The sequence below is a fragment of the Lagenorhynchus albirostris genome, chromosome 2 (genome assembly GCF_949774975.1).
Source record: "Lagenorhynchus albirostris chromosome 2, mLagAlb1.1, whole genome shotgun sequence".
Lineage (NCBI taxonomy): Eukaryota > Metazoa > Chordata > Mammalia > Artiodactyla > Delphinidae > Lagenorhynchus > Lagenorhynchus albirostris.
The window spans coordinates 154,119,658-154,145,082 of NC_083096.1; the positions used below are offsets into that span (position 1 = coordinate 154,119,658).

The 25,425-nt window shown below is 39.4% G+C and overlaps 1 protein-coding gene across 2 annotated transcripts in view; it reads left to right on the forward strand.

Moving 5' to 3' along the window:
* The window catches only part of TRIT1 (tRNA isopentenyltransferase 1), a 43,692-nt gene that overhangs the window by 2,585 nt on the left and 15,682 nt on the right, over positions 1 to 25,425 (forward strand). For both annotated transcript variants that reach the window (XM_060140451.1, XM_060140452.1), the window contains exon 2: positions 23,270 to 23,410. In XM_060140451.1, coding sequence (XP_059996434.1) covers positions 23,270 to 23,410 — 141 coding nt within the window. The remainder of the gene's footprint in view (positions 1 to 23,269; positions 23,411 to 25,425) is intronic.

Sequence of the window (25,425 nt, forward strand, 5' to 3'; positions counted from 1 at the left end):
GAAAGCGTTCTCAATAAAACATCTTAATTTTACAAATGTTTTTAAGTAAATTAGCAGCTTCTGGCAATAAGGATTGGTTATAGCTCTGTAATTGCTGTTATCCGTTATTCAGAAATGTTTCTTTACGCATAGCTGTGTACCATAAGGTTGAGCTTGCTAGAGGTCTTGCTCGATGTGAAATAGGCCACATCAGTTAGACACTTTGTGCCTTATATAGTGCTGATGATATGGTAGATCCTTAACGTTTGATGAAACGTTTGCTGACCTGTCTTATCAAAATGGCACATCACGATCCATTTAGATTCTTCCTGTTGTTATAAATAACTAGAATATGAAAATTAAATTTCTTTCATCCTTGGGATGCTGTGAGGATTAATTAATGTGTGAAAAACACTTTGAAGATAATTGAGCTTTCTGAACTGGCAATAGATTGTGTTTAATATTCATAACGTGGATATATTCCTCTCAGACCCGTTGGAAAACTTTGACCTTTGATGTTTACTTTTCAGTTCAAATAATGAAATAAAGTATCTCTGCCCCATTCACTGTGGGTATACGCAGTTCTTCATTTCTCCCCTTGCTTACCATGCCCCTCGTAAGGTAGTGCTACTCTGCTTGCTTTTTAGCCAATGGAAGGAGATAATGCTTTTCAGTGACTTGAGGTTGACTCAGAAAATTTTTGTAAGCATGTGAACAAATGACATTCTTAATGTTGGAGTTAACCAGCTTTGTTTTTTTTAATTAATTAATTTATTTATTTTTGGCTGTGTTGGGTCTTTGTTGCTGCACACAGGCTTTCTCTAGTTGCAGAGAGCGGTGGCTACTCTTTGTTGTGGAGCACGGGCTCTAGGCGTATGGGCTTCAGTAGTTGCGGTGCTCGGGCTTAGTTGCCCCGCGGCATGTGGGATCTTCCCGGACCAGGGCTTGAACCCATGTCCCCTGCATTGGCAGGCAGTCTTAACCTGCGCCACCAGGGAAGTCCCTAACCAGCTTCTTAAAAGAACTTTTTCAGCTTTAGTTAAATCCACAGGCAGAATAATAACTTAAATTTGAATAGCACTGTTTATAAAATGCTTACATATGCTTTTTTATCCTCACAATAACCTTGTAAGGTAGACATTATTATCACTTCACAGTTAAGGAAACAGGTACAAGGTCTTATAGTAAGTAGCAGACCTGGAGTTGGACATAGGTCTCTACTTTCCACGCTCAGTGCCTGCCTTATCTATACACAAAGTTATCCCTTTAAATGAGGCAGGAGCTGTGGGATTCAATTATTAGAGAGTATTTCTTAACTTGTATGACACTGATCCTTCACAGGAGTGTGCTACATTTTGATCAGGGTATAAAATGTATTTTAGGATTCATATCGTGGATCTTAGTGTGAATTCATAGTGATATCTCTCAAGTTGAGTGTTGAGCTGAGTTTTGGCCATGTGATGCATTGCTAGGGGGCTGAAACTTACTGCAGCTGAGATATAATTTAATGTCAATAATTCGAAGATACCAAAGGCAGTGTTTAGTGGAACAGAGGGAAACTAGGCCTTGTGGAGAGCCTAGACCGAGCAGTAAACTTCCTTGTTGTGACAGCCACGCAGACTAAAGGGGGACCTAATGGAAAGTGGATAATTGGAAAGGTTTTTCAAGTTTCCAAATTGATCTTTCTAAAAACCAGTATTTGAATTTTAATAATCTCTTTTGGAATGCTGCCCAGAGTTTTGTATTTCAAAATTGTATCAGTGACTCAGAAAGGATTATAAAACACTGCCTTAAATCTTAAATTCTCTTGCACCTCATACCATACTTCTTTTGTCATCCCTTTGTCCTACCTTAACTGTAGGGTCATCCCAAGGCAATCCCAGCAGGGCACTTCCCATCCAGGGAAAGTGCTTGTTTTTCGTAAACATTGAAGAAGTAAGTGCTCTAAGTATTGAGGTAGCTTCTTTGAGATAAAACCACAATGGAGTGTTAAGGGGTAGTGTGTCTAGGGTGATAATACTGTCAGGGAACATAATAGACAATGACTTGCTTTTTTAGCCATGTAGCACCTGAGGTCCTGCCTGGCCCCTCACTTCTCATTCTTGTGTCAGTGGTCTGTTGAGTGGGAAGTCAGAACTAACTTTCTGAGGGATTACTTGCTTAGGGACTTCTGCTGGGCTCAACTGTGGATTTTTTCATGGTAGGTCTGACAAAAGTGAGAAACATTTTGTGCTTAATTTTCTGAGTTTTCCAAACCCCAGTTTCACAAGTTGTAGAAGCATAAATATTCTCAGCTAGCAGTAAGAGTCTGAATTCAAGGAGGGACAGGTAATACAATCCCTGTTTTCCAGGATGGAAAAACTGAGGTGCAGAAAGATTAAAGAGCAGACTAGAGATCACACTGCAAGACACTTGCACACCTGGGAATTGGATCTGGGTCTTCTAACTCATGTGTAGTGTCTGATATATTGCAGGAAGATGATACTGAACGTCTTCTTTTCAGTCTGAGTCTTTTTCTTGGCATGTAAATTTAAGGTACAATGCATTGCCTTCAGTGACTGGATGAAACATTGTACTGAGAAATTTGAAGGCACTTGCCAAAAGATGTACAATAGCTGCCTGGAAATACAGACTACCAACTATATGCCAAGAGAAAATAAACAGAGTGTTCTATTTGGGTTTATAGAGAGGAAGTATCTCTAATGCCTTAGTTCTTCAAGTCCTGTGGAGAAGCAGTAGTCATACATAGGAGCACAGTGCCCTTGTGTTTGCCTAAACCTACAAAAGGGGAAGCAAATTATTTTTGGCAGTCTGACTAGTAAGCAAGCTATGTGTCACCTAATAAATGTGGAGTTCTGCATTCTTTGTCTGCTTTGGAACATAATTTAGGAGCAGTGTTTTTTTACCAAAGGACTGTTTGCTAGTGCTCAAGGGAGATCTGGGTTGCATGGGGGAGAGATATGAAAGTAGAGATGGGATAGTGGATCACAGTGGCTTACTAGGACATGAAAATGAAAACTAGAAAAATCTGTTAACTAGGAGAAACGAGGGCTATCCAGAGGCTACCTTCCACAACTTACAGAGGCAGTGTTTTACAGGACTGAGCTTGAGAGTAGGCCAGAGGAAATCTCAAAATTTTTGACTCATCTAAAAATATATATATTAATTTCTAGGTCCCTGTGTTCAGATCCGTTGTGAGTGAATTTGGTTTTCCTTTGGCTACAGTATTAAGCTTGGGTGGGTTGTACATATATATTCAGTTTCTTTGCAGCTGTGGGAAGAACTTTAGAGTCAAACCTCCCATGTTATGTAAGGAAAGAGAAGTGACTACTGGCTAAATGGGAAACCATAGGAGAGCACAAATGGGACTTGTAGTTTCAGATTTGTGAGGATGAGGTGCTGCCCTGATGTTTCAGTGCCTGGGGCAGGGTGTTGAAACAGCTCCACTTCAAGAAGGAATGTATGTTTGAGGGGTGTTAAGTTATCTGGGTATATAGGAATTCACCTATGTCCTCTGCATATACTCTAGTATGGCTTAACTGAACTGGTTGTGGTTTCCTGTATAGTTTGTTGGATTCTTTAGATAAGTTTGAATCAGACCAGCGTCCTGTTTGTCTCTTTGCTTACCTTTGGGGCCCTACTTCTGAGCTGGAACTTTACCGCTGCTCCTTCCTCATTGTGTCAGCCAGAGTTCAAGCTCTTACCACTGTACCATGAATAATAATAACACTGAAAATAATAACAATAATAAAATATATGTCAGGCAGTGTTCTAGAAGTTTGCCATATATTATCTCATTTAATATCCTCACCACAACCTTATTAGGTAGGCCCTATTATTATCTCACCCCTACCAAAAATTACTTTCTTGAACCCTCATCTCGGTCTCTATCTGGGGTAATTTTGCCCGGCCCTTCCCGCAGGGGGACACTTGGCAATCTCTGGAGATGTTTTTGGTTGTAACAAATGGAAAGGTGGGTTCCTGGCGTCTAGTGGGTAGAGGCCAGGAATGCTGCAGAACATCCTACTATGCATAAAACAGCTCCTCCCAACAGAGAATTATCTGGCCCAAAATATCAATATATTGTACTGAGGTTGAGAAACCCTGTTCTACATTACTGTTAGTTTTTAAATTTTGAAGTAATTATAAGATTTACACAAGAGTTTCAAAGATAGTACAGAGAGTTCTTGTATATTCTTCACCCAGCTTCTTCTAAAATTAACATATCATCATGGCACATTTATCAACACCAAGAGATTGACACAGGCACAATACTGTTAACTAAACTGGAGACTTCATTTGGATTTTACCAGTTTTTCTACTGATGTCCCTTTTCTGTTTCAGGATCCAATGTAGGATACCATATTACATTTAGTCCTCATGTCTGCTTGTCTCCAATCTGTGACAGATTTCTTGGTCTTTCCTTGTCTTTCATGATTTTGCTACTTTTTGAAGTGTACTGGTCAGCTGTTTTGTGGATTGTCTCTCAGTTTGGGTTTGTCTGATGGTTTCACATGATTATGAATTTTGAGAAGGCATACCACAGAGGTGAAGTACCTTTCTCATTGCATCGTATCAGGGTATAATGTCAGCATGATTTAACATCAACTAGTGACATTAACCTTGATCATTTGGTTTAGGTTGTGTCTGCCAGCTTCCTCTACTGTAAAGTTAAATCTTTTTCTTTTCATTTTTTAAAATTTATTTATTTATTTTTGGCTGTATCGTGTGACATGTGGGATCTTAGTTCAATCCCTGACCAGGGATTGAACCTGCGCCCCATGCAGTGGAAGCTCGGAGTCTTAACCACTGGACCGCTGGGGAAATCCCTATTTTTCCTTTCTATACTCTCTTTGTTGGAAATGAGTTGCTAAGTCCATCCCACATTGAACGGGAGGGGATTTAAGCTCCACATCCTGAAGGGAGGACTATCAAAGAATTTGTGGGCATATGTTAAAAGCACCACAGTAATTAATATTTTAGGGGAGTTGCTTGAGGCAATGCAGATATCTTGTTTTTCCTTAAAGTTTCACCTCCTAATTTTAACATTTATCAATGAATCTTTCCTGCTATAATTATTGTGGTAATTTCCTTCATTCCTCCTACTTCTGTTTTATTTTAAATTATGTGTATGTTTGGGGGTCTTTATTTATTTATTTGGCTGTGTTGGGTCTTTTTTTAAAAATAAATTTATTTATTATCTTTTTATTTTTGGCTGTGTTGGGTCTTCATTGCTGCACGCGGGCTTTCTTTAGTTGTGGCGAGCGGGGGGCTACTCTTCGTTGCGGTGCGTGGGCTTCTTATTGAGGTGGCTTCTCTTGTTGCAGAGTATGGGCTCTAGGTGTGAGGGCTTCAGTAGTTGTAGCACGCGGGCTCAGTAGTTGTGGCTTGCGGGCTCTAGAATGCAGGCTCAGTAGTTGTGGCACACAGGCTTAGTTGCTCCGCAGCATGTGGGATCTTCCCGGACCAGGGCTCGAACCTGTGTCCCCTGCATTGGCAGGCAGATTCTTAACCACTGCGCCACCAGGGAAGTCCCTGCATTGGGTCTTCATTGCTGCACGCGGGCTTTTCTCTAGTTGCGGTGAGTGGAGGCTCCTCTTCGTTGCAGTGTGCAGGCTTCTCATTACGGTGGCTTCTCTTGTTGCAGAGCACAGACACTAGGCTCACGGGCTTCAGTAGTTGCGGCACGAGGGCTCAGTAGTTGTGGTTCACGTCCTCTAGAGCACAGGCTCAGTAGTTGTGGCGCATGGGCTTAGTTGCTCCATGGCATGTGGGATCTTCCCGGACCAGGGATCAAACCTGTGTCCCTTGCATTGGCAGGTGGATTCTTAAGCACTGCGCCACCAGGGAAGTCCTCCTACTTTTATTGAAATTCTTTTGCAGAGATTTGTCCTCTCTCTCCTATTTACTTACATCAGTAGGGATATTTATTTTATTTCTTGGGTTATAATCCAGTACTAAGTTATTTATTTTATTGTTCAAATTATTTCAACTTGGTTATTGGGTGCTCTTTCATGTTGACTCTTGTGTCCTTTGGCATGCCCCATATTTGTTTGTTTAGCACTTCCTTTCTGGCATTACAAGATGCTTTCAACTTACATTTGTCCTGCTCCAGTCCTAGAATCATCCATTTCTCCAAGGAGCCCTGGTTCCTTTTTATTTTTATTTTTTAAATTTACTTATTTATTTTTGGCTGTGTTTGATCTTTGTTGCTGCGTGCGGGCTTTCTCTAGTTGCGGCGAGCGGGCGCTACTCTTCATTGCAATGCACGGGCTTCTCGTTGCGGTGGCTTCTCTTGTTACGGAGCACAGGCCCTAAGCACACAGGCTTCAGTAGTTGTGTCACACGGGCTTCAGTAGTTGTGGATCGCGGGCTCCAGAGCGCAGGCTCAGTAGTTGTGGCGCACGGGCTTAGTTGCTCCGCGGCATGTGGGATCTTCCAGGACCAGGGCTTGAACCTGTGTCCCCTGCATTGGCAGGCGGATTCTTAACCGCTGCGCCACCAAGGAAGCCCTGGAAGGCAGATTCTTAACCACTGTGCCACCAGGGAAGTCCCCCTGGCTCCTTTTTTTGGTGAATGGTATTTAGATACCAAGAGCTGGGTGCTAAATGTGCTTGTTGCTAGGAAACATATGTATATATACTAATTCATGTATACACAAATATCTATATTTCTGTATCTATCTGTATGTATATTAAAATAAACATGAATTTATACTGATATCTCTGACTCTGCTCCACTACAGGGTTTATATTAATCTTCCCTTCTTGCTTATTTGTGACTTCTTTCTCAGAGTAAGGAAACTGGCTCTCCTTGTCTACAAATATTTTATTTGTACAACCTGTAAAGTAGTTTAAGTAGTTAATACTGTGAGAACAAATTTACCAACTACAGTATGATGTTTGTGTTCAGTTCTTTTTGTTCATTTTAGCCATATAGTATCTAGTCATAACATTGTTTTACAAAGTTACTTAGGTCAGCTCCTCCCCACCCCCCCTCCAGTGAGGTTATATCATACATTTGTAATATAATTAGATTCAGTTATTGCAGTCTGCGTTCTGTCCTGGTTCTTCAGACATTCTGGCTATTATTTTTTTTAATTTGCATACAGTAGAGTGCATTCATTGTTGTGCACAGTTCTGTGGGTTTTTACAAATGGAGAGAGTCAGATATGCACCATCACAGTACCATACTGAACACTTCCATCACTCTAAAAATTGCCTTATGTGGCCTCTTCGTAGTCAACTCCTCTACCTACACCAGTTTTTGGCAACCACTGATCTGTTTTCTGTCCCTATAGTTTTGCCTTTTCCAGAAGGTCACATACATTTAGTCACTCAACATGCAGCTTTTGGGGTCTGACTTTTTTCACTTAGCAAAATACATTTAAATTCTTCAGTGTTGTTGCATGAGTCCATTTCTCTTTGTTGTCGAGTATTATTCCATTGTACGTAATATGTTCATTGACCTGTGAAAGGCCATCTGAGTGTCAAGTTTTTAGTAGTTGTAAAGAAAGCTATTATAAACATAGCTAGTGGTTTAACTTTACAGGACTGGTTTAACTTTATAGGAAACTACTAAACTATTTACCAAAATGACTGTACCATTTTGCATTCCTACCAGCAGTGAATGAGAATTTCTGTTTCTTTGTATTCTTTCCAGCATTTGGTTTCTTTTTGTTTGTTTGTTTGTTTTTTGCGGTACGCGGGCCTCTCACTGTTGCGGCCTCTCCCGTTGCGGAGCACAGGCTCTGGACGCGCAGGCTCAGCGGCCATGGCTCACGGGCCCAGCCGCTCCGCGGCATGTGGGATCTTCCCGGACCAGGGCACAAACCCGTGTCCCCTGCATCAGCAGGCGGACCCACAACCACTGCGCCACCGGGGAAGCCCTGGTATTGTTGTTTTTAATTTTAGCAGTTCTAATAGGTGTGTACTGGTATCTATGGTGGTTAATTTGCATTCCCCTAAAGGTTAATGGTGTTGAGCATCTTTTCACATGCTTATTTACTATCTGTATATCTTTGGTGAAGTGTCTGTCAGATCTTTTTTGGGGGGGGCTGTCTTATTGTTGAATTTTAAGAGTTTTTTTTCATATATTCTGTATACAAATCCTTTATATAGACATGTTATTTGCAAATATTTTCTTCTAATCTGTATCTTATTTTTTCATTCTCTTCACAGTGTCTTTTTTTTTTTTTTTTTTGCGGTACGCGGGCCTCTCACTGTTGTGGCCTCTCCCGTTGCGGAGCATAGGCTCCAGACATGCAGGCTCAGTGGCCATGGCTCACAGGCCCAGCCGCTCCGTGGCATGTGGGATCTTCCCGGACTGGGGCACGAACCCGTGTCCCCTGCATCAGCAGGTGGACCCTCAACCACTGCGCCACCAGGGAAGCCCTATATATGAGTTTTATAGCTTTTCATTTTACATTTAGGCCTGTGATCTGTTTTGAGTGAATTTTCGTAAAAGGTGTAAGATACGTATGAATGTCCAGTTGTACCAGCTCTGATTTTGAAAGACTGTCCTTTCTCCGTTGAACTGCCTTTGCACCTTTGTCAAAGACCAGTTGACTGTATTTGTGTGGGTCTACTTCTGGTGCCTCTCATATGTTGCATTGATCTGTGTGTCTGTTCTTTTGTCAGTATTGCATTGTCTTTAGTTACTGTAGCTTTATAATAGGTCTTGAAATTTGATAGTTTAAGCTGTCCGACTTTCTACATTATTGTTTTTAATCTCTGTGTAGTATTCCATTTTATAGGTGTATCATAATTTACTTAACCAGGTTTCTGCTGAAGGACATTTAGTAGGTTTAGTTTTTTGGGTTTTTTTGTTTTTTCTTTTTGCTTTAATAAATGATGCTGAGATGAACATCTTTGCACAAACATCTCTGCATTTGTGTGATTCTCTCTTCAGGGTAAATTTCTGGAATGGGATTGCTGGATGAGAGGATGTACATGTTACTTTCTTATTCTTCCAGTTTTCTAAGAGCTTTATTAGAGTATATACTTTTTTTTAAAAGATTTTTTTGTTTGTTTGATGTGGACCATTTTTAAAGTCTTTATTGAATTTGTTACAATATAGCTTCTGTTTTATGTTTTGGTTTTCTGGCCTTGAGGCATGTGGGATCTTAGCTCCCTGACCAGGGATCAAACCCGCACCCCCTGCACTGGAAGGCAAAGTCTTAACTACTGGACTGCCAGGGAAGTCCCAAGAGTATATGCTTACTTTATATTATTTTTCTTATTGAGGTTAAATTCACATAACGTTAACCATTTTAAAATGAAGAATTCAGGGACTTCCCTGGACAGGGGGCACAGGTTCGATCCCTGGTCGGGGAACTAAGATCCCAAATGCTGTGCGGTGTAGCCAAAAGAAAAACTAGAAAAGAACGATTCATTGGCACTTAGTACATTCACAGTGTTGTACAACAACTACTGCCTCTATCTAGTTCCAAAACGTTTCCATCACCACAAAAGAAAACCCTGTACTCATTAAGCCACTATTTTGAGTTTCCCCTCCCCCCCAGCCCCTGACAGCCACGAGTCTGCTTTTAGTTTCTATAGATTTTACCTGTTCTGGATATTTCATAGAAATGGGATCATACAATATGTGACCTTTTATGGCTGTCTTCTTTCACTTACATTGGTTGTAGCGTGTATCGGTGCTTCATTCCATGCTTGAATAATATTCCATTGTATGTATTGATCACAGTTTGTCCATCTGTTGATGGACATTAGCACCTTTAGGCTGTTGTGAATAGTGCTGCTATGGACATATGTGTAATGTATTTGAGTATGTGTTTTAAATTATTTTGGGTATATACCTAGGAGTGGATGCTGCATCATATGGTAATTCTGTGTTTAACTTTTTGAGAAATTGCCAAACTGGTTTACACAATGGCTACATCATTTTACATTCCCACCATCAATGTATGAGGACACCAGTTTCTCCACATCTTCTCCAACACTTATTTACCTTAAAAAAAAAAAAAAGTTATAGCTATCCTAGTGGGTGTGAAAGTGGTATCTCATTGTGGTTTGGATTTACATTTCCCTAGTGACTAATGGGCATCTTTTCATGTGTTTGTTGGCTGTTTATGCATCTTCTTTGGAGAAATGTCTATTCAGGTCCTTTGTTTGTTTTGTTTAAATTGGGTCCCTTCTCTTTTTGTTTGAGCTGCACACATTACATTTTGATACATATTGCCAGACTGCTTTCAAAAAAGTTTGTACCGGTAGTATGCCTATTTCCCTGTACCCTTGCAATTCTGTGTGTTATCAATCTTTTCATTGTTGTCAGTCTGGTAGACAAGAAATGGATTTTATTTAAATTTCATTTCTGAGGTAAATTGTCTCTTTAAGGGTGCATTGGCCATTTGTGTTTTTCTTTTTTGAATTTCCTGTTCAATACCTATTATGCCTACTTCTGTATAATGTTTTTCATTTTTGTGTTTATCAATTTGTAAGAGCATTTTGTGTATTATGAGTTTTAACCCTTTGTCCAGTCTCATGAGTTGGAAATATTTTTTCAGTTGGTCATTTGTCTTTTGACTTTTATGAATTTTTTTTGCCATATTAAGGTTTTTATTTTTTTAACATCTTTATTGGAGTATAATTGCTTTACAGTGGTGTGTTAGTTTCTGCTGTATAACAAAGTGAATCAGCTATACATATACATATATCCCCATATCTCCTCCCTCTTGCGTCTCCCTCCCACCCTCCCTATCCCACCCCTCTAGGTGGACACAAAGAACCGAGCTGATATCCATGTGCTATGTGGCTGCTTCCCACTAGCTATCTATTTTACATTTGGTAGTGTATATATGTCCATGCCACTCTCTCACTTTGTCCCAGCTTACCCTTTCCCCTCCCCATGTCCTCAAGTCCATTCTCTACATATGCATCTTTATTCCTGTCCTGCCCCTAGGTTCTTCTTCTTCTTTAATTTGTATATTCTTATACACTTTTTAGGAGTACAAGTTAGTTTTAGTATTCTTTTAGAAAGAGTTGACATCTGAAGTTTATAATCCATTGAACTGTTGGAATTTACAGATGTGAATAAAAGGTATTGTTGATTCTCTAGTGTGAATGAAGATACATCCTGGGCCTCCTTGCCTTCACTGTGCATGTTGCTCTCCCCTTGGATTCTCCTACACATTTGTGCAGGTAGATGCAGATTAAGCATGGGATCCTGCATTGTCCAGGCTTACTTAGGTCTGGATACCTTTGGTTAGCTACCCAGTTTCCTAGCTCTCTCTCTCTCTGTTTTTGTTTGTTTGTTTTTAACGTCTTTCTGCCTAGTACGATACTTGTAACAATGGTTTTTACCTTCAGCTGCACATTGGAATCACCTAGAGAGCATTAAAAAAATACTGATGCCTAGGCTTATAGTATTCAATAAATACCTGTTGATTCGGATTAGGTGATTTGCCTAACTCTTCAGGTGCCAGTATTCTCTCCTAATTTATAGTCAGTCTTTAAGGTTTTTATTTAGCCCACTTATTTAGCCTGGTAGGCAGTTTTATTTACTGGGAAAACTGGGTTTTAGTCCCAGCTTTGCTACTAACTCACTGTATATATAACTTTGGAAAGTTACTACCCCTCTCTGGGCTTTTTTTTTTTTTTTTTTTTTTTTTTTTGGCTGTGTTGGGTGTTCGTTGCTGCGCACGGGCTTTCTCTAAGTTGTGGAGAGCGAGGGCTACTCTTCGTTGCAGTGTGCAGGCTTCTCATTGTAGTGGCTTCTCACGTTGTGAAGCACGGGCTGTAGGTGCATGGGCTTATGTAGTTGTGGCACATGGGATCAGTAGTTGTGGCTCACAGGCTCTAGAGCACAGGCTCAGTAGTTGTGGCGCATGGGCTTAGTTGCTCCGTGGCATGTGGGATCTTCCCAGACGAGGGCTCGAACCCGTGTTCCCTGCGTTGGCAGACGGATTCTCAACCGCTGCGCCACCAGGGAAGCCCCTCCTCTCTGGGCTTTAATTTCCTCTTTGGATATGTTAGGGAGGGGAAACTGATTGGATTAGATCAGGGATCGGCAGACTCATTGAAGTCCAGATAGTAAATATTTTAGGCTTTGTGGGCCATACAGTGTCTGTCTGTCTCAGTGTCTAAAGCTCCTTTCAGCTCTGGTATTTTTTGTTTCTCTCCTTTCGAACCCTAGTCAGGGAACTTATCTCAAAGAGCCAAGGAAAATGTTTTTTAACCACCAGCAATTAAATGTAGGTAATATCAAGCATTTGTGTACTGCTTACCATCTGCCTGGCACAGTTCCAAACATTTTACATGTATTAACTCTAATCCTCAGAATGACCCAGTGAGGAGTAGAGATGCTGTTATTATCCCCATTTTACAGAGGCAAACTTGAGGCAAAGGAAAATTAGATACTTAAATAACCTGACAGATGAAGGCTAACTGGGCTGTAGAGCCAGATTTGAACCTGGATTTTCTGGTTCTATTATGCTATACTCCTCTCCCTAACTTAGACATATACCTCCAAATAATGGAGCATCTCAGCTGTTATACTCTATCATAGCTATCCTAAGAGAAAATATCACTCAAACCGTCAAAAGTGGGCCAATCTTGAGGCTGTAAAGATGGCCACAAAATAGAAACTGTATCATTAACTTTGTTTTTTTCTCAAAGTAGCCCTTTTGTTTCTGTCTCAGCATTATAGTCACATGGCATTGTCTGTGTGCATATTTCTAGCTTTCTGTCACACTTACGCTGAACCCCTTCAAGGTTCTCAAGAGTATGGTAGCTGTATTCTCCTCAGCTTCTTGAATTTAATTCCACCTCAGTAGGAATTCATTACTTCAAGCAAGCGAACAGACCAGAGTCAAATGACGATAAAACTTCTACTGATAAGAGGCAGCAGAAACAGCTTGGGTTATAGGCAGAGCATCTAGGCTTTAGTCCTGCCTCCACTACCATCAACTATATGGCCAGGGGAGCTCTCTGAGCCTCAGTATTCTCAACATAAAATTTAGATGATAAGACTGGATACGTTATCTCTGAATTTCCTAACATCCATGCTTCATCGGTGTTTGCAGGTGGACTTTTTTTTTTAACGTTTTGCTTTTTCTTTTTTTAAATTTTATATTTATTTTTGGTTGCGTCGGGTCTTAGTTGTGGCACGCGGGATCTTTTCGTTGCAGCACGCGGTCTCTTCGTTGGCAGTGCTCGGGCTTCTCTCTAGTAGTGGCTTGCGGGTTTTCTCTCTCTAGTTGTGGCGCACAGGCTCCAGGGCGCATGGGCCCTGTAGTTGTGGTGCGTGGGCTTAGTTTGCCCGCGGTATGTGGGATGTTAGTTCCCTAACCAAGGAGTGAACCTCTGTCCCCTGCATTGGAAGGTGGATTCTTTCCCTCTGGACCACCAGAGAAGTCCCCTGCAGGTGGACTTCTAAGCAGCCACAGCATAGACTCCGCATTGCAAAGTTTCTCATTTTAACTTACAAGTATGTGCTCATTTTGCATTCTCTGTTCTTATCTGTCTGTATTTATTCAGACGTACAAATGTTTCAAATTCTTGTTGCCACCAAGTAATTGATGCTCTGGAAGAATATATCACAAACATTATGTATGCACTTTTTTTTTGGCTGTGCTGTGAGGCTTGTGGGATCTCAGTTCCTTGAGCAGGAATTGAACCCAGGTCACTTCAGTGAAAGCCCAGAATCCTAACCACTAGGCCACCAGGGAACTTGCTGTGTGCACTTCTTTTTTCTTATTTATTTATTTTATTTTATTTTATTTTTGGCTGCGTTGGCTCTTTGTTGCCATGCGTGGGCTTTCTCTAGTTGCGGCGAGCAGGGGCTACTGTTCGTTGCAGTATGCAGGCTTCTCATTGCGGTGGCTTCTCTTTGTTACAGAGCACGGGCTCTAGGCGCGCGGGCTTCAGTAGTTGTGGCACGCGGGCTCAGTAGTTGTGGCTCACGGGCTCTAGAGCGCAGGCTCAGTAGTTGTGGTGCATGGGCTTAGTTGCTCCGTGGCATGTGGGATCTTCCTGGACCAGGGATCGAACCTGTATCCCGTGTCCGCATTGGCAGGTGGACCACTGTGCCACCAGGGAAGCCCTGCGTGCACTTCTTAATTTGATAAGCATAGCTTTATGTGATTCTAATCCCTTTTCCTTTGAAGAGAGATAGCCATAAGAAAATAAAAGTCATGATTGGCACTATAAATTCCAAACCACTCCTTTTACCAGACTGACTGAACAGGTCAAGGTACTGGTTCTCCTGCTTCCTGGGCATCTTAATCTGGCTGTTTATTCAACATGTCTGCAGTTGAATCTCTGCTAAACAAAGCTAAAAGGAGTAGTTGCCTGCCATGATGTTCCTGCAGCTAATCCATTGTTTCCAATGTAGTGAAGTGTAAATTTTTTAAAAAGGTATCCTTTTATTAAAGAAAAGTTAGACAAGAGACTGACTTTTTCTCTGCTCTTCAACAACTCTTCAGTTGAATAACCAAATTCAAATTCCTTTAATCAAAAAGGAAAATCAACTTTCTGGCTAGTGTCAACATCTTTAAAAAAAAAAAAGTTTTCCTTTTATCCTCCTATGCCAAAACTTTTCCTGAAGCTTGGGCTATTAGAACTAGAAGGGATGTTAGGTATGAGGAACTTGAGGTTCCAGAAATGAAAACTGACTTTCCAGAGTCACAAAGCTGATCTGTACGGAGCAGAGATTAGCAACATAGTGGGAAAAGAACACTGATTGTGAAGTTAGAAGACATGGATTCAAAGTTTGTCACTGCCACTAACTAGCTATGTGACTTCAGGCAGGTTACCTAATGTGTCTGCGTTTCTATCTCCTCACTGGTGAAATGAGGCAACATCATTTCATAGGGTGTGAAACTCTTAGCATAAGATCTGGCACTCTGTGCCTCTGGCACAGAGTACTAACTTAGTATATTCCATGTATTAGACACTGTACCAGGTGCTGAGACTAGAGATAAAATACAGTCTTCCCTCAGAACTGGTAGTCTAGTTGGGGAGATCAAAATACTTCACATGTACAAGAAGTTCTGTGATAGAGGTAAATACAGGGTATTGTGGAAACATGGAGGACAAGCATGGATGGAGGAGGATTGGGGAGAGATCTCAAGGCAGGCTTTCATTAGAGATGGTGCTAAAGAGTTTGGGGCTGCATGAAGCCATATTTTCATTTTAGAAAGATCACCGGCTGTAGTGTGGACTAAATTGGAACAGTTATACGCTAAAGGAAGGAAGATCAATGAGGAAGCTGATGGAACAGTTCAGCTGTGAAATCATGAAGCCTTCAATTGATGTAATGGCAGTGGGAAATGTAATGGTGATAAGCTTTGAGATAATTTTAGGAACTTGTGTGAATAGAAGTTGAGACAGATTGGAAATGTGAGGGGAGAGAGACAGAGATACTAGGATCACTTAAAGATTTTCGGTTTGATTATCGAGGTGGTTCACTCAAGTATGGGTTAGAAGATAAGGAGGTCAGTTTGGACATAGCAGGTTTCAGGTGCCTGTTTGGGGTGATGATGATGATGATGATGATGATAGCTACCTAACATTTATTGCTGCTTCCTATAGGGCAGGCCTATTCCATATGCTTTGCTGTATCATTTATTTAATTTTTACAATAATCCTTTGAGGTAGATTTAAGATTATTCTTACTTTATAAATAAGGATTATGAGGCACAGAGAGGTCACTGTCTTGCCCAAGGTTACATAGCTAGTAAGTTGTGAAGCCAGGATTTAAACCGTGGCAAGCAGACTCTAGAGTCCGTACTGTTAACCGCTTCATCACTATATTATATACCTCTCATAGGTGATGGAAATGTCCACTAGGCAGTTAAATGTACAGTTCTAGCATCATAAGAGAGAACTAGATTGCAGATAGGATTTCGGGAGTTATCAGCACAAAAAATGGTTGTAGAAGCCATGGGGGTCACCCAGAGAAAGTTTGTAGTACAGAAATGGCAGGTAGATGACATAAAGACTGCCATTTCTCCATATTATTCCCATGACAGACATTGCTAATAGATCAGTGGCTGGCCTCAGTAAAGTAAACTGAGGAAGGTCCAGTGAGATAGGAAGAAAACCTGGAGAAGATGGTGCCATTTGAAGTCCCAAAGGAGAATGATTTATTTATTTATTTTGAATTTTATTTTATTGATTTATTTGGCTGCGTTGGGTCTTAGTTGCGGCACGCGGGATCTTCATTGCGGCATGCAGGATCTTTCGTTGCGACGCATGGGCTTCTCTCTAGTTGTGGCTCTGGCTCAGTAGTCGCAGCGCATGGGCTGAGTTGCCTCGTGGCATGTGGGATCTTAGTTCCCTGACCAGGAATCAAACCCGCATCCCCTGTATTGGAATGAGGATTCTTAACCACTGGACTACCAGAGAAGTCCCCAAAGGAGAATGATTTATGAAGGAGAGCTCAGGAGTATCAGATTGTTGTATTTCCATTACATGTTTTGAGAGCTTAGCAGAAGAATGTTATACTTGACAGTCAGGGTTCGTTAGTGATCTCAGTGAGGGAGATATCCATGGAGCAGTGGTGGGCAGCCAGCAGAGAAGGTGGATGGATAGTTATATTGATGCATAATCCAAGATTGTGGTTTTCAAGGCAGGTGTAATCCCTAGAGGCAAGAAAGGGATTGAAGGGCTTCAGCATCTAATTTGGATTAGGAAGTAAATGAAGTCAAAAGGGGGAAGATGACTTGAGAGGATGGAACCAAACTAGTGGGGGGTAGCTTTTCCTTTTGCTTGTAGACAGCTGTGTTGGTGCATCATAGCCAGCCAGCACTTGCACAGAGCTCCAGGATCTGCCCAGTGTCTCTGCTGGTTAGCACACTCATTAGGGCCATCCTACCCCCAAAGGGTTGGAGCTTCAAGGAGTGGGACCTTTGGCTGTACAGATTTTTGGGGTGTTTCTCCGAGGTGAAATTTCTTTGGATCAGGGTTTCTCAACTTGGAGACTCTTGACATTTGGGGCTGGATAATTCTTTGTTGTGGGGGCAGGGGGTTGTCTTGTGTATCGTAGGATGTTTAGCAGCATCCCTGGCCTCTACCCACTAGACGCCAGTAGCATCCCCACCCCCAAATTGTGACAACAAAAATGTTTCTAGGCGTTGCCAAGCATCCCCTGATGGACTAATTCACTTCCGGCTTACAAACAACCACAGCTCTAGATTCTGCTGGTTTTCCTCTAGGTCTCTGTTGTAGATTTCCCTCACCTTCATTAGCTCCTCTGGGCACTTGAGCTCTGTTGGTTTGGAGAGTTTGGGTTATTCGGCCTTGTAGCCTTTTTCCAGAATTTTTTCAGTCTGAAAATAAACTCTCAACAGAGGTGAGACAAAGAGGCATTATTTCCCGATAGTACCCAGTTAAATACCTAGAACATTAAATGTTTAATGATCGTAATATTTAGAGAAGATTGTAAGTCAATCTTTAATCTCTCTCTTATAAACTTTATATCACTTATCTCCTTATAGTATATTTGTGTCTCTAGCTAGCTGGACTCCTTGAGGACAAGGACCCTTTCTAAGTCTTTGCACTCCTAATGTCTTGCAGAGTACCTGGCACACAGTAGACTCTCAGTAAATGTTTGCTGAGATAAGCCAGTTTTGTTGATAATTGGCTAAGTAGGTTAAACCTGCAATTTCTCTGCGTATTTCAGTTATCAAGTCTTACAAAGAGGCCAGAGTTCCCTTAGTATTGTCGAAATCTGATTTGTGCAGAGAAGCATTTTATCTAGTCATTTCTATGTACACAGATCACAGGTGTCCTCTGGGAGAATGGGAAATGGAACAGAGTGAAGTGCTGCCTTTAAAAGATAACACAGATCCTTTTAGTTCTTCTAGCACCTAGAGCTGACTATGCTATAGGTAGAGTCACACTGAAACTATAATTAAAGATGGAAAATAGACAAAATGTCAAGCAGTCAGCTACAAACCTGTTATCGTGCAATGATGCTTTCTAGACAGGTAATAAAATTATAAGCCCAATTGTGGCATTTACAATAAGAATATGGACCAAATGTGACATTTATAAAGCTGATTGGTTTCTAGGTTTGTTTAGATATTTATCCTTAATGCAAATATATAAAATATTGCTCTGTTTTTGCTTTCTGGCCTAGCAGTATGATTTTAATTGATAAATAATGTGCACCATAAAACACATAATTCATAACTGCACAGTTCAATAAATTATCAAAAAGTGAAAATACCTGTGTAACCACAACTCAGTTCAAGAAATAGAGCACTACCAGCCCTCTCAATAATTTTGAAAAATACCGTATGATTCAGCAATTCTACTTCTGGGTATATATTCAAAAGAATTGAAAAATTCAACAAATCTTTGACATTTTAATTTTATTTTGCTAATTTTCACTGGTTTCTCATTGTATCTAAAACCTATCATCAAGTCTTTTTAAAGTTATGGGAAAATATACATAATATGTAAAACTTACCATTTTACCAACCATTTCAGTGGCATTAAGCACATTCAGGTTGTTCTGCAACCATTATCATTCTCCATCTCCAGAACTTTTTTCCTCTTCCCAGACTGAAATTCTGTACCCATTATACACTAAGCTACCATTCCTCTCTGCCCCAGCCCCTGGCAACCACCACTCTACTTTCTGTTTCAAAATTTGACTATTCTATGTGTGTCATATAAGTGGAATCATAATATTTGCCCTTTTGTGACTGGCTTACTTCACTTAGCATAATGTCTTTGGGGTTCATCCATGTCATAGCAAATTCATCCATGTCAGAATTTCCTTGCTTTTTAAGGCTGAATAATCTTCCATTGTAAGTATAGAACACATTTGTTTATCCATTTATCTCTGATGGACACTTGGGTTGCTTCTTCCTTTTGGCTGCTGTGAAAAATGCTGCTATAAACATGGGTGTATATATATATCTGTTCAACTCCCTGCTTTCAGTTCTCATGAGTACATACCGAGAAGCGGAATTGCTGAATCATATGGTAATTCTACTTTTCATTTTTTGAGGAACCGCCGTACTGTTTTCCATAGCTGCATCATTTTACATTCCCACCAACAGTGCACAGGAATTCCAATTTCTCTACATCCTCACCAACATCTGTTATTTTCTGTTTTGTTTTGTTTTTTTAATAATAGCCATCCTAATGGGTGTGAAGTGCTTCCAAAAATTTTTAAAGACTCCTTTTGTTATGGAAATTTCCCAATATATAAAAAAATAGAGCGAATAGTAGTTGAACTCCCATATATCTGTCACCTAGCCTCAATAATTATGAACACTTGTCTAATCTTGTTCCAATTATAATCTGTCCTTCCTCCCCCACTATTGGAACGCAGACCCCAGTCATCATAAACTTAAAACGAATTAATTTTTAAATTGAAGTATAGTTGATTTATAATATATAAACTTTCTTTTTTTCTGTTAAAGCAAAATAAAGCATAAAACAATGTTATAATATAAGTAGTGTATTGTGAATTTTACTTGCATCATAGCTGTGTATTTGATTCAGTGATCCATACCTCTTGTGTCGTTATTAACAAGTATTTTCTCAGCATCATTCTTGCTCTTGTACAGTGCAGGTATAGATATACTTTACATATGCCTTCATCTACCCTTGCCTTCTTGCTTGTTAACAATACACAGTTACTATGATCACAAGCTGCCTCGTCATTTGTAAACACAACTATAACAGCATATCAGTACCTGTCAAAAGAAGTCATATTATATTGGAAAAGAGTGAAGCAACATCATTATAGACATAGCCTTGAATTACCTCTAATATTTTTTAATTGAGGTATAAATGTTGACATACAACATTATATTAGTTTCAGGTGTACAACAAAATGATTTGACATCTGTATATATTGTGAAATGATCACCATGATAAGTATAGTTAACATCCATCACCGCTCATAGTTACAGAATTATTTTTTCCTTGGGATGAAATTTCACATTTACTCTTAGCAACTTTCAAATATGCAATAGCGGTATTATTAACCATGCTGTACATTATAGCCTTGTGACTTATTTATTTTATAACTGGAAGTTTGTGCTTTCTGACTGCCTTCATCTGTTTTGCCCACCCCATGTCCCCACCTCTGGCAACCACTAATCCTTTACCTATGCAGCTCCTATTTCTTTTTTCTTTTTAAAAATTTATTTTTTTAAAGATTTTTTTGATGTGGACCATTTTTAAAGTCTTTATTGAATTTGTTACAATATAGCTTCTGTTTTACGTTTTGGTTTTCTGGCCTTGAGGCATGTGGGATCTTAGCTCCCCAACCAGGGATCAAACCCACTCCCCCTGCATTGGAAGGTGAAGTCTTAACCACTGGACTGCCAGGGAAGTCCCCTGATTTCTTTTTTTAAAAAAGACATCATATACTTTCATTTGTATGTACTTCAAAATACTGTATACCTCAAAGTTAAGGACTCTTTTTTTAACATAACCATAAAAGCATATTATACCTAAAAGTTAACAATAATTCTTTTATCATCAGATACCTAGTTTGTATCACCTATATCTTGATGCTCAGTTTCTTTTAATCTGATGGTACAGGAAACAAAGGGTTAACAGGTCACTCAGAGATGACAGTTTACATTGTTAACCAAGATTCAGTTACAAGTTTTAGTTTGTTCACTCTACCAGCAAGAACTCTGTTTTTTTTAAACCGTTAATGCTCTTCTTCCTGATATTCATTGACATTTGTATATATACCATAAACAGTACATTAGGCTACTTCCTTCAGCAAATAAGGTGAGCTTAGTTCTAGGGTTACCTTCTGTTTGATTTATTATTATTCTTTTAATAAATTTATTTACTTATTTTTGGCTGTGTTGGGTCTTCGTTGCTGCTCGAGTTGCGAGCAGAGGGCTACTCTTTCTTGCGGTGCTCGGGCTTCTCATTGTGGTACTTCTCTTCGTTGCAGAGCGTGGGCTCTAGGTGCGCGGGCTTCAGTAGTTGTGGCATGTGGGCTCAGTAGTTGTGACTCACGGGCTCTAGAGTGCAGGCTCCGTAGTTGTGGCACACGGGCTTAGTTGCTCCGCGGCATGTGGGATCTTCCTGGACCAGGGCTCGAAGCCATGTCCCCTGCATTGACAGGCAGATTCTTAACCACTGCACCACCAGGGAAGTCCCCTCTGTTTGATTTATGTTTATGTGTTTATCTGTTAAAACTGGCCATTTTAAGGGGCTCTAGAAGATACACCTAAAGGCAGAACACAGGATGAAAATATATCTTAAAATTTATCTACGTATCTGATAGAATGTGCTGGTAGAGATGTTTACATTTTGGCTTTTTTGGAGGTGGGGGCTGGTAATTATACATTTGCAACTATACATTTTCTTAACGTTTATCTCAGTGTTAAAAATGAGAATCTATTTACAGAGGTCAGAAGTCCTCTTTTGGCAAAATCAAGTTGTTGCTTGATTCTTTAACATTGGGTCATTTGGAATCTAAGCTTCAATAGAGCCAACTGAAGGCTGTGGGAAAAGAAGGAGAGGCACACACAATTATTAATTCTTTTTCCCTCCTTTAGTTTTCTTAATTTGCACAGAAGACCACAGTATACAGTGTACCCTACTGTATACTGTGGTCTAATGTTTGAAGGAAGTCTTGTTCAAGATACAGGGAAAAGAACACCCTATGATTTAAGATTCCGTCAGTGTTCAGGTGTAAGAATGCAGTTCTCTTGTCAGGCACAGATAGATGAGTTAGTTAAAGGCAAAGCTAGTTCTTTCTCTATGGCTCTATTTATATATTTTCTGTGTGTTGTTTTCTTTTGTTTTTTGGTTTTGTTTTTTTTTTAAGAGGGCTGTTTTGTTGATTTATTTATTTCAAAGAAAGTTGTACTATAAGGTTTCTTTTGTTTCTTTTTTAAAAATTTTTATTGCAGTATAGATTTACAATGTGTTTCAGGTGTACAGCAAACTGAATCAGTTATACATATACATATATCCACCTTTTTTTTAGATTCTTGTGTGCTGTCTTACTAATTAACAATTTTCTTTTTGCTTGAAGATAGCTTATATCCTTGTTGAGTAAGTAACCTCAGTAGCTAAGGGCACAGAGGCCTCAGAGTGATAGTGACACTAAAATTATTTCCCATTCTTCTTGTGTTGTTGTGATAGTATTGATGGTAGTAATATGGGTAGTAATATAGTGACCCTTATATAGTATTTACCATCTGCCAGGCAAAAACTAAGTTCTTTACATGTATTAACTTACACAACATTTAATTTACACAACAACCATATGAGATAGATATTATTCTCCTCATTTTACTGATGAGGTATTAAGGCACGCAGAGGTTAGTAACTGACTCCTCCAAGTACAAATAACTAGTAAGTGGCAGAGCTAGGAATTGATCTGAGGCAGCCTGGCACCAGGGTCCTTCCTCCTAACCATTATACTGTACTGTACTTATTTGACACCCATACAAGTAAAGGGAAATGTGGGATTAAAATGTTCTTAACGTCTCTGTGGGCTCTGTGGAACTTATTATTTGTTCATTCAGTGCTCCCTGTAGAATCAGTGATTACAGAGAGAACATTTAATCTCAAAGCATTCATCCCTATTTTCAAACTAGTATTTTCAGATCTGTTCTCCATCTGAGACCTTGCATTTAGAAAAAGTACACTTGAACTTTTTAGTTTAATTGGCAGATCAAGAGCTTACAGACAGGATATTGCCTTTGAGTATTTAGACTGTATTTGCTGACCTCCTGAAGCAGTAATTTGGCACACTGTTCTACTACAGTTCAGCAGTATTAGGGGTTCTGACTTCAAAGTGTGTATGTGTGTGTTTTATATATATATCTTTGTAGATAGGCCACTTCTCCACAAATGGAGCCAATCTTTTACAAATTCTAAAAACCTTTCAGAGCATTTAAATCCAAAAAATATCTAAGCATTTGAAGTAGAACTATGAGCAATGCAAAATGTTACCTTTCTGGAGACTTGTGTTAAGTAGTAACAACCTGCCCACTTCTAAATGCTTGAAGTTCAGGCCAAAGAACCTCCAGTTAATCTTGCAGAGTTAGTTCTTATTTGGGCACCGATTTACATATACTTTTTATCTTTAAGTCTGAGTTAATAGCCACTATTTGTTAAGAAAGCCAATGTTCTGTTTTCTTTTGTTTCCTTTGTCTTGGGTTATGTGGATCTGGCTGTGCTCTGGTTAGAACACATTTCCCCTGGTGCTTTGGGTCAGTCAAGTGTTTGGCTGCAGGGAGGAATAGATCACCATTTCTGCCCATCAAGTGTGCATCTTATGGAGATAGATGACTTTCTCATGCTAATCTTCTTTCCCCTAGGTTTATGAAGGCCTAGACATCATCACCAACAAGGTTTCTGCCCAAGAGCAGAGAATGTGCCGGCACCACATGATCAGCTTTGTGGATCCTCTTGTGACAAATTACACAGTGGTGGACTTCAGGAACAAAGCAACTGCTCTGATATCCTTAGGAAAGACAGCAACTAGGCTTGGTGGCTGCAAGGCAGCCCAAGCCAAGAAAGTTTTCTTCCTCGTGACAATTTCTCCTAAGCAGAGGTACCCAAGGTCAATAGTAGCATCCTCATGAGAACTGTTCGGATTGAAAAGATATAGTGTTCTTGCTACTCTGAGTCTTGTCCTTAGACTGCAGCATCAGCATCACTTGGGAGCTTATAGAAGTGCTGAATTTGGGCCTCATTCTAGACCTACCGAATCAGAATCTGCATTTAAATAGAGTCGCAGGTGATTCACATGCATATTAAAATTTGAGAGGTGCTGTTTTAGTGGAGAGAACACTGATTTAGGAGCCAGAAAATCCATGTCCTAGTTTTAGAACTGCCTCGTCTGACCACAAAAATTTAATTGGGTAAGGCATTTACCCCACTGAGCTTCACTTTCCCACCTTTAAATGGGGATAAGAAATTAATTTATAAATATAATGGAATTATAGTTAGAATTCCAAAGGGATTAGGAAAAAATAGTTCTGGGTAGCACCAGGAAATTTTGGAAAAAAGAATAACATAAGGGGTGGGGGGCTGCCCTTATATTTTAATGTCCAAACTGCCTTTAATATCTGGACTGCTACATATTAAAACATATTGAAAATTCATAATAATTATAATAGCATGGAACTTACATAATACTAGACAAATTTATGGCACAGATTAGAAAAGTCAGATACAAATTCAAATGGATGTATATATTTAGCTTACGATCAAGGTGGCATTTCAAAGCAGTGGAGAAGGAATGTAGTAGTTAATAATTATTCCTGGAACAGTTAATTATTTTTGGAAAAAAAATCAGTTCCTTATTATATGGACATAAATTCCAGATGGATTTCAGAGTTAAGTAAATATGTATTTTTTTTAAACGAAACTGAAACAAATGGGATAACATATAATTGAGTAGTTATGTGATTTTAGAGTAGGGAAGGACTTTGTAGATCTAGTCTTTTTTTTTTTTTTTAAGGATTTTTTAATTCAATTTTTCCTTTTTATTGTGTTAAAGTATACATAAAAATTACCATCTTAACCATTTATAAGTGTATAGTTCAGTAGTCTTAAATATATTCACATTGTTTTGCAGCCATCACTACCATCTATCTATGCCATAATAGTTTTTTTTGTTTTTTGGGTTTTTTTGAGGAAAATAGCTAGATTTGGATATGTTAGAATTAAGAATTTGTACTGGCAAGAAAGTATTTCAACCATTTCAATTCCTAGGTATCTACCCTAGAGAAGCCTTGCCACAAGTATACCAGGAGATAGGTGGTAGATCTAATTTTAACATTATTGCTCTTAACAGCAAAAACATATAAATACCCAGATTCCTACTTACAGAAGAATGTATAAAATGTGCTTTGTTCATATAAGTACTTTTTCAGCAGTGAAAATGAATAAGTTGCAGTTACATGCATCAGTCAATGGGGAAGAATCTCAGAAACAACATGAAATGCGGGAGATTATAGAAGGATACATACATGGTCATACCATTTATTATAAAAGTTAAAAAGCAAGCAAAGTTAACCAATATGTTGTTTAGGGTTTTATATACATCAGTAATAATGTAAAGAAAAGCAAGGGAATGATGAAAAACAAACAATACACAAAACAATTCAAGACAGTGGTTCCCTCAGAGAGGGGCAGTAAGGGGTTGTGATGGGAATTACTACATAGGAAGCTTCAAAAGAATTGATAATGTTCACTTTCTTACATTGGGTTCATGAGTATTTGTTTTATTTTTAGGCTTTATTATTTACATATGCTGCATATGTTCTTTTGTATGTACTGAATATTTTATAATTAAAAATAACCCAGCTCACTAGAAACAAAATTAAAAAACAGACTAGATGCGGCCAAAAAATAAAAAATTTGAAAACAACAACAAAAACAGACTATAAACCAGGGGAAAAATATCTGTAACATTAGTATACTTAACATATGAAGAACTCAAAAAATACTTAAAGAGCATGAGTAG